This window comes from Lycium barbarum, chromosome 4, assembly GCF_019175385.1.
Source record: "Lycium barbarum isolate Lr01 chromosome 4, ASM1917538v2, whole genome shotgun sequence".
Taxonomy (NCBI): domain Eukaryota; kingdom Viridiplantae; phylum Streptophyta; class Magnoliopsida; order Solanales; family Solanaceae; genus Lycium; species Lycium barbarum.
Window position 1 is genome coordinate 145,964,339 of NC_083340.1, and position 10,152 is coordinate 145,974,490.

Sequence of the window (10,152 nt, forward strand, 5' to 3'; positions counted from 1 at the left end):
GGTGGTTACTCCTAAATTTCAAGCTAAGAAGGGATTGAGACAAGGTGACCCTATGTCACCATATCTCTTTGTCCTAGGTATGGAATATCTGAATAGGTCACTGAAACAGTTGAGCCACATTCCTGACTTCAATTATCACCCAAGGTGTGAGAAGATGAAGCTAGTCCATATCTGCTTTGCCGATGACCCGTTGATGTGTTGTAAGGCTGACAAGGGTTCAATCCAGCTGATGATAAAGGCTTTTACCCATTTCTCCGAAGTATCAGGTTTACATGCCAACCTAGAAAAAAGTTCTTTATACCTGGCTGGGGTGGATAACACATTCAACGAAGGAATTCTGATAGAGATGCACTTCTCCTTAGGTGAAATGCCATTTAGATATCTGGGGGTCCTATTATCATCTAAGAAACTTAGTATTCAACAATGTATGCCTTTGATGGAAAGGATGACAACCAAGATTAAGTGCTGGACCACGAAGTTTCTGTCATACAATGGTAGGCTCCAACTTATAAAGAGTGTTCTCTTTGAAATGCAGACATATTGGGCTCAGGTCTTCTTTCTCCCTAAGAAGATTATAAAACTAATAGCAAGCCTATGTAGAACATTCTTATTTACTGGAAGTGCTGAACCATCAAAGATAGCATTAGTTGCCTGGGATACATTATGTTTGCCTAGAGCTGCAGGTGGACTAAACATTATTGATGTCTATAAGTGGAACACAGCATCCCTTTATAAATTGTTATGGGCACTCTCTGAAAAGAAGGACACTATTTGGATTCAATGGGTGCACAACTTTTATATAAAAAGGCAGCTGATAATCGAAATGGGTACTCCTAAACAAGCTAGTTGGCTTATTAGGAAAATATTTGACACTAGAAAGTGGTTTGGTGGCAAGAATATCGAAGCATAGTTACTGAGCTATTGTAGAGGTGGAAAATTGAGTATCAAGAAGGCATACTCAAGCATGGCCCCTCGGAATATCAGAGTCAGCTGGAAGAGCATTGTTCTTGGGGATGGATCCTTACCAAGATATCAGTTCCAAACATGGCTAGCTCTGCACCAGAAACTCGCCACTGTGGATAGGTTGGAAAGATGGGGCATTCATGTGTCCAAATACTGTGTTCTATGTGATTCAGGAGATGAAGAAGACTTGCCACATCTACTCTTCAACTGCGTGTATTCCCGACACATTTGGGAGAAACTATTAGGCTGGATAGGTGAAAATAGACAAGTCCAAAGTTGGATCCAAGAAATGAGCTGGGTCACACAAAGAGTGAAGGGGAACCGAGCTCGAGTAGGTATTCTGAAATTTCTGTTTACTTCCGCAGTTTACCATATATGGAGTGAACGAAATGCTAGGAGATTTCAAGGCAATATGAGATCAAGCCAGGACAGGCTAAGGGAGATTGTGAGGCAGCTGCATCTGAAAGGGAACCAGCAGCCAAAGTGGAAGCAAATGTTAGCACAGCTGAACAACTATCCAAATTAAATTAGTTGCACTTCTGATACTTGTAAAGAAAACAATAGAGAATGATGATGAGGTCTAGTTCTAGAGTACAAAGAACTAGCAGTTGTAAATGTCTATTTGGTTAAATAAAATTGTTACTATTTGACTAAAAAAAAAAAACAAGAATTTAAAAGAGAACCCAATATAAATAAAGTTGGGATGGGAAAAAAATACTTCTTAAATTTTGTTGTCATCTTAAAAATAGCCGCTTGATAACCGGATTTATCTTTATACTCGTGTAAAACACTAGCTATTTTCGCTAAGTAGGCTAAAATTCTGGTTATCGTGGGATAAAATTGTCTAGAAAAAGCAAGAGTTGCATTATAATTTTTTTGTAAAAGTTCAATACACTCCTTAACATCTTCCCAATCGGTAATATTTAACCAATCATCACTATCTGTATTAAAATGGTTGTGAACTTGTTGTATGGGAATCCTATAATCATACGTTTATTGTAACATAATGTAAGTGTAGTTCCACCTAGTGTCAACTTCTACTTGAATTTTCCTAGGTCTAAGGCCATTTTCCACACAAGAATTCTTAAAATCTCTCGTTTTTTGCCTATTAGCATTACAAAAAAAGAAAAGCAACCGCATTTCTAACTTTTTGAATAGAATCTTCAAAATAGTCAAGATCATCTCTAACAATCAAGTTTAAAATGTGACAACTACATCTCACATGAAAAATATTTTTAGCGGAGGGTTTAATTCCCTTTTTAAAAGACCAACCGCCTTTGTATTATTAGAAGCATTATCTAAAGTAATACAAAGTGTTTTTCTATAAACGTTAAAAAATTTCATAATCGTTGACATTGAATCCGCTAAATTTTTTCCATCATGACGACCTTTTCCTTCATCATATAAAAAAGCTATAATTCTTTTTTGTATCACCCAATTATCATCAACTCAATGACATGTAATAACAAAAAAATCTAACTTGTTAAGACTAAGATCCAAATCGGCGGTAAGATAACACTACAATTTAAATAATTAAATACATGACACAAATAAAATCTATATTTTTTTATACAAATCTATAATATCCGCTCTACAAGTACTTCTAGGAATACCCTCAAATAACGGATTATAACAACGTTGAATATAAGTAACAAACCTCAAACCCGAAGGAAAGGAAAATGGTAGAGCATCAAAAGCAACCATTTTAGCTATTTCTACACGTTCTTTTTTCTTGTCATAGCTAAAAAATTTACTGGTTCGTGGGTCTATTATCATTTGAATACCCCCTGCATTTGAACCCGTTTTCTCTCTCCAAATTTCCTTATGTTTACCTCTCATATGACCCGTTAGTGAACCCGTTCCACCATCCTTACTAGTTTGTTGCCTAAAAACAAATACTTGTCTACATAAATTACATGTAGTTGTTTCTCTTTCCTTATCCTTAGTCATAAATTTCCAAATTTTAGCAGTTGGCTTACGAGTTCTTGGTGGTTTATCTTATGTATATGACTGTGCAGGACCTGTATCTCCTATAGGATTTTCGGGGGCTTGTGTTTCTTCATCATCATCAATTTCATTAAAAGAGCCGGTAAAGTGTTGTTGCATTACCTCTTGATCTAAAAGTGGATTGTGTCCACCAATATCAATACCTAAATTAGGTGTTTCGTTAAAAAATGTTTCCTCATTAAACTCACCCCTAACAATACCACTACTACCGGCACCACGTCTGAATCTCTTCGACATTATTAAATAGAATTAATTTAAATCACACTCAAATAAATCACAAGAAAATAAATTGCTAGAATTAAATTGCGTAAATTAAATAGCGGAAAATAAAGATAGAGTTGGAACGAAGGTATCAAATTGCCGGAATAATTTCCACCAAAGTGAAGGCGGCTAGAATTGCAAATCCACTAAAGCTTTGGAGCTACTTCGGATTGTTGCAAAATCACCAACTCCACCAACAATTTTTTTTTTATAATTGCAAAATTAATAATTGAAACTAGAATAAAACTTTATAATATTTAATTGAGAGAAATTTAAAGTGGCTAATTGTTGCAAAGTAGCTATAATTGAGAGAATTGAGAGAAAGAGAAGAGTGAATTGATGTGGACTAAAATTAAAAATGGAGAGGGGTTTATATAGGGGTGGGGGATGGGTTAAAGTGTAAAAACAAAAAAGTTTTTTTTTTTGGGGGGGGGGGGGGGGGGGGGGCAAAAGGGGCGTTTGGAGCCGTTGGCAACGACCATTTTTGCAAAATGGACCGTTGCCCAACGATCCAGCCCAATCAGCCAACAGATCTATTTACAAAAAAAAAAAAAAAAAAAAAACTGACTGGTTAACTGGTTTTAACCGGCCGATTCCAGTTTTTCGATTAACCGGTTTAAATTTCACTCCACTCATAATTTTTAAAAAATCAATATGCTTGGCCCCAGAAAAACCCGAGCCGCACGTAATTAAGGGGACGTCATAAGAATATACACCATCTACCACAGTTTATGTGATGCACTTTCCATTTAGAATTTCAATATGCTTGGCCCCAGAAAATATGGGCCCTAAGTTAATTAAGGGGACATCATAAAAACATACTTCAATATCCAAATGTTTATGGCTTGTTTCAAATTAGGAATTTTCGAAAGTCTTATAATAGCATTTTTGGTCCTCCGATTATTGGTAAATTTTAATTTTAATTTTTGTCAATTAATTGAAGCGATGCACTTTTAATCCTTTTTCTTGCGACTCGTCAAAAAATTACCGAATTATCATAATCATTAATTACCCATGTTTAATATAAAGATAGCCTTTTTACTCAATATTTGAGGATAATATAATTCCAAAAATAATCTAGATATAACATTTCTTTTTTGATAACTAACTTGTATTATTAATCACCAAGCGAGATAATTACAAAACCATAGCTGAACATCTCAGTCAGCTATCTCAAAACAGAAAATAAACTCCAGTAACTCTACCTACTATTGGCTATACATACAGGGGCGGATCTATGTGGAGGGTTGGGGGTGCCACGCCACCCGGACACTTCGGTAGAAATTCGTATATGTATGTGCATATGTATACAAAATTCAATATATATTGATCTTGCCACCCATACTAACAAAGGAGGGAATGGTGCCACTGGTGAAGGGCATACCATACCACACAATTGACCTGAGTTCGAATCTCATCTAGCACATATTTTTTGGCTTGCTCTTTTGCTTGCTGCTAATTACACGCATCAGCTGTATCCTTTTTCATTTTTCATTTTTTATTTTTTTCTTCAATTCTTCTTTACTTGCTTTAATTAATTCTTGACCTTTTTTTCCTCCCTCTTTCTCAATTATTAATCTCTTGATATACACGTTGCGTGCATATCCCATATCAATGAGTACTAAATTTTAAAATATCACATAAATATTAAGTAATAAGGATAAATAATATTATGATAAAATTTAAAGGATATTGTGATCTTTCACCGATGTTTGCGCTAAGTGAAGATGATTGAGTTAAAGCTACAATTCTTGATTCTTTCCCAACTTTGTATCTGCAACAACACACAAAGACATTGGAGGATGAAGATATTGAAGTAACGATATTAGATGGTTTATACAGGTAAGGATTTTAACGTGGAAAATCTGTTTCTCTCTAAGTTTTAGAGAATAAGGCATCCTGTTCCTACAATTTTTTTAGACTGCTTAGATTTCTTTAATCTCAAAATATCTAGAAGAGAACACTATTAAATAAATCGAAAAAGATAAATAACCTTAACCGTAACCCAAAATCCAACAAACCGACCCGTTTATCCTATTTGGATGGTGTGGCACCCGGAACCTTCAAATCCTGGATCCGCCTCTGTATACATACTAAAAAGGTAACGACTGAAGCAAAGTTCTAATGCCTGTAGGTGATCTCACATGACAAGTATAAACAATATCCTTAGCAAGCCTCTCCCAAGTCTTCTCTTCATGTTCAAATATCCTATGATTCCTTTCATTCCATATGGCATACACAAATTCACACCATCTTGAAGAGTGTAGCTCTATGAGTTCTTCCTTTGGATGCAATAATGATGAATTCCTGAAGGTTTTGCCAGTTGTTACTCTGCCCAGGACTCCTTTGAAGCCAGTGTAGCTGTCGCGTCCAAAGTCTTCTGGTGAAATCACACTTGACAAATAAGAAATATAACATATTTCATAAAGGAACCAAAATTATGCATTTGTTAATTGACAATCAAATATGTTAAATCAAATATCACAATGACCAAAATCAAAATTTAACAATTTCAAAAGTCTGTAACGACCCGAATGTTATGAAATGTCTTCAACCAATTTTTTTTTTTTAAATCATTTTTTATTTATTTTGCGTCTTCTCAAATGTTTCCATATAAACTAAAACTGATGGAATACTACTTTTCTCTCTCTTAATTTCGTTTTCTCTCTTACTTTCTACTGCAATTTGACTTCTGCAAACACCAAAAGCTACTGTTTAATAATGAAACATCAGAATGATAATTCATGGATATGAGCTATTCATGCCAGCCGTGCACAATGTAAGTGTCACTTTATTTTTTTGTTAAAAGCATAATTTGTTTTCTTTTGTGAAGCTGGTCCCAAAACCTAATACTCTCTTTGCATTATACAGCCAACCTAAACATCCACATATTTTTGTCAAGTTGGTCATTGTAGTGACTGATTTTTTTACTCAAATAAGAAACTATTTTACTCTGCAATATGATATCGGAGTAGATAGAGATTTTGGGTTCAGATAGAGATTCTGGGTTCAAATCTTACTCCACTCATTATGAAAAAGAATTTCAATAATATGCTTGGCCCCAGAAAAATCCGGGCTGCACGTAATTAAGGGGACGTCATAAAAATATACTCCATTTGCCACACTTTACATGATGCACTTTTCGTTTAGGGACAATTTCAATATGCTTGGCCCTAGAAAAATCTGTTTCGCACGTAATTAAGAGGACATCATAAAAATATACTCCAATATTCAAATGTTTATGGCTTGTTTTAGATCATGAATTCTCGAAAGTCTTATAACAGGATTTTAGGTCCTTCGATTATTGGTAAATTATAATTTTGATTCTTGTTAAATTTGATTAAGTACATTGAACCTTCAATTAATTGAAGTGATGCACTTTTAATCCTTTTGCTTGCGACTCGTCACAAAGTTACCGAATTATCATATGTTATATCTCTTAGTTACCCATGTTTAATATAAAGATAGCATTTTTACTCAATATTTGAGGATAATATATTCTAAAAATAGTCTAGATATATATAACATATTTCCTACGTAAAGAAACCAAAAATACACATTTGTTAATTGACTGTCAAACATGTTAAATCAAATATCACAATGACCAAAATCAGAATTTAACAATAACTGAGGTGCAAAAATATTACATTTTTTCTTTCTTAAATTCCTTGCTAAGGCAAACACTATCACATAAAATAAGAGGGAAAGAATACAAATAAGTAACAATTTATTTGTCTAACAACTTAAACTTTTAAAACATTTTTGGGGAGAATATTGCTCAATAAATTTCAAATCATCACAAGGCAATAGCTGAACAAGCGACCAATATAATGTTCTTGTTGTCACCTTGTTCAAAAACTCTCATTTATGAGCTTACAAAGATCATCACCACACACATCAAACTTATTACTCCTAGCTAAAGTACTTATTAAAATTTTTGTAGCTTGACTTATAACAGCCTCTCACTCTCACTAGTATTAATCTAGCTCAATTTCACACTACTAATTTGGTGCTACTCCATCTAATTAAACTTAACTTATAATGAAACTCAAGAAAATTTTATAATGACACTCTAATTAATTTAATTAATTAAGAGAGTGCTCAACCATGAACAAGGCCACTAGATAATGCCATTAGCAAGATTGCAGCTTCCTTCTCATCCTGTGGGAAAACGCGATGGATCGCCAAATTATTGCTCAAATTCACGAAGAAATCCTCGAAACAAAGCTTCTTCTTTTGTTGCGCGTTGTTGTTATTATAAGATGATGATGATGATTCAACACGAGGAGCAGGAGCAGGAGCTGGAGTAGTAGTAGTAGTATTACTATTACTTAAGAATTTGCACCTTTTCTTGAAGGGTACAACATGATTGGTATTCACTTTTGTTATCTTTTGTTTCTGTTGTTGTACCTTTATCTTCATTGTAGTTGTTGTTGATGTTTCAGTACTTGTGAAATTTGTCCCATTTGCTGCTGCTGCCGCTGCTGCCATTGCTCGTCTCGCTTTCCTTTGTCGAATTCCACATGCGTTACACAGCGACTGTACCAAAAAAAAAAAAGTTAGATTTTCCCCAAAAGTACATATTAAGCGAGTCTAATTTTTGTGTACTAATAGTGTAGTCTTTTGTCTATACCATGTGGTTTAAAATGACCTGCACAATAGGTAACTGACTATAGTAATCTTATTTGGTAATTCAAAACTTGTAGTATATCACATGTTTTAACGTATCTATGTTGTTCGATCGGACTCTTTAAAATTGCTGACATGTACGGGCCGGATCCTCCAAAACTAATGCAACTTTTAGATGATTTGACACGTGTGCGATAACATTCTTGGAGAGTTCGAGCAACATAGATTTTAACCGATTAAAATACAACAAATCACATGTTTTAACTGAGTTTTTTTTTTACGTAAATTGTCAGTTATAGGGGCGAAGCTACATTCAGTGAATGGATTCGTCAATTGAATCGCTTTCATCGGTAAATCATACTGTATAATTAGGCTAAAAGCAATTTACTGTATGTACTTAACACAAGGAAGACTCTTAGTAATAGTGACAAAGATGGTTCGAAAATTATTTTAATTAGGTCATAATTTAAATCTCATGCGTTTAATTAAAATTTGGTGTTTTTTCATTCCTCTTATGTTAGAACTGCTAGCTCCGCAATTGATCAGTGTATATAAGCTAAACTCAAGAATAGAAAATTGAAAAGCTAGGGATGCTTCAGCTGACTTGTGTAATTATTGCTTAAATAAGAAAAGATTAATTACCTTAGGGCCTTTAGGACCACTTCTCCAAAGAGGGGTCTTAGTAGTGTTGCAATCAGAACAAACCCTAATTGGGATATTGTTGGAGGAGCTGTTGCTGCTGTAATCAGTTTCCATATGCTGCTTTTGATCTTCCAATTTCAATTTGATATTTGTATGATTAGTAGTATTTGACACTTCCATGCTTGCACCATCTGAATTCTTCATTTTCTTCACTCCTTTTTTCCACAAGGTTAATTTGAGGCCCTTGTTTTTCTTCTCTACATGATCATGTGATCCACTTCCCGAAGCAAAATTATCAACCTATAATGATCCACAAAGAACAATTAAAGGCAAGAAAAAAAACCACTTAATTTGCATATAAAAGAACATGATCCAAGTAATGGTAAGAAAAATAATATGACCTTCAAAAGCAAAAAAAATAGAAAAAGAATCGCGATCAAGCACTCCTCCCCTTATGTAATGTCCGGACCTCCTTAATTAATTGTACTTTTCCTTTTTGAGATATTATAAGAAAATTTGTCTTTACTAAACAAGTGAGAAAGGTGTTTTCTCTCTTACTAGTGATCAAGAGCGCTAGCTGCAATTAATAAAACAACGCTAACTAAAAATAGAAATTGCTTTGAAAGGCATCAACTACCTTCTTATTGACGCACAACTAGGTGTCGACACTCAATTAGATTATTAAAAGTCCACATAGTATCTAACCGAGTGGTTTAATTATTAAAAAAATCGCGATCCAACACGGGAATCAAAGAAAAAGAACCCTTTTCTTGTATTTACCTCGTGTTGGTGTTGTGGCTGGTGAAATTGAGAATGATAGTTATATCCTGTTTGATCTTGATTATTAGTAGTTGAGATATTGAAGAAAGTTTGACAAGATGAGTTTGAAGATGATGAAGCAACTTGATAATTATTATAAGGGCTAACATGAGGAATATGATGAGTTAGATCATGAACTTCATTATTAAGCTCAAAAGGAAATGAAGGCGAAGAAGAAAAAGAATTTGTGTAAGTGGGAATCATGGGAATTAAGTGGAAAATAGGAGGAGAGAAAATTTTCTTCTTGTGAGAATTGATCAAAGAAAATGTAATTGTAGAATGTTATAAAACTATTTTAAAGAGCAAAATCAAAGGGGGACAAAGGGAGGGGCTATAGACATTCACGTGACTTGATGACAGCCAAACAAACAAAGAGTTAAAAGAGACAAACGAAAAAAGAGAAGAGCAGTATGCTACCACAAGACCAAATGGACAGAACCCTATCCTCAAAAGTTTCATGAATCATCCTTCAAATTAATTAATTAATAATAATTTCCCAAAGTCAAAATTAATTGGAAAATATTTTTTTTATGAATAAACAACAATTTAGGTGTTTGGACAAAGGCAATGTCAACCACAGATAGCATTCTCATGTGCCCTCAATCATCAACTGATCATCTACCAGCACCTCCTCTGCTAGTAAACTTTCTATTTCACTTCTTGATTAGATGTCCACCAGTAGTTTTTTTTTTCTTTTTGTTATAACCATTTAATATCCGAAGTTCATTAGCCCGACTAATTCAGATTTCCGCCAAGTAGAGTCCATTAAAAGGGAAAGCATTTGTCATAGCGAGCCGACGAGGGCGATTCAAGAGAAGGAGTACTGACAGA

At 34.3% G+C, this 10,152-nt stretch overlaps 2 protein-coding genes across 2 annotated transcripts; one reads left to right on the plus strand and one right to left on the minus strand.

The window, feature by feature from the left end:
• The first annotated feature begins 964 nt into the window (after positions 1-964).
• On the plus strand, positions 965-1,489 carry LOC132637992 (uncharacterized). Its single transcript, XM_060354993.1, has one exon. The coding sequence runs from the start codon at positions 965-967 to the stop codon at positions 1,487-1,489; it is 525 nt and encodes a 174-aa protein (XP_060210976.1).
• A 5,528-nt stretch (positions 1,490-7,017) lies between these two features.
• Positions 7,018-9,680, minus strand: LOC132636869 (GATA transcription factor 21). Its single transcript, XM_060353929.1, has 3 exons — positions 9,283-9,680; positions 8,503-8,802; positions 7,018-7,770 (listed from the first exon to the last, which is right to left on the minus strand). Exons 1-3 carry the CDS (start codon positions 9,523-9,525, stop codon positions 7,333-7,335), a joined length of 981 nt encoding a protein of 326 aa, XP_060209912.1. The 5' UTR covers positions 9,526-9,680; the 3' UTR covers positions 7,018-7,332.
• Positions 9,681-10,152: the final 472 nt, after the last annotated feature.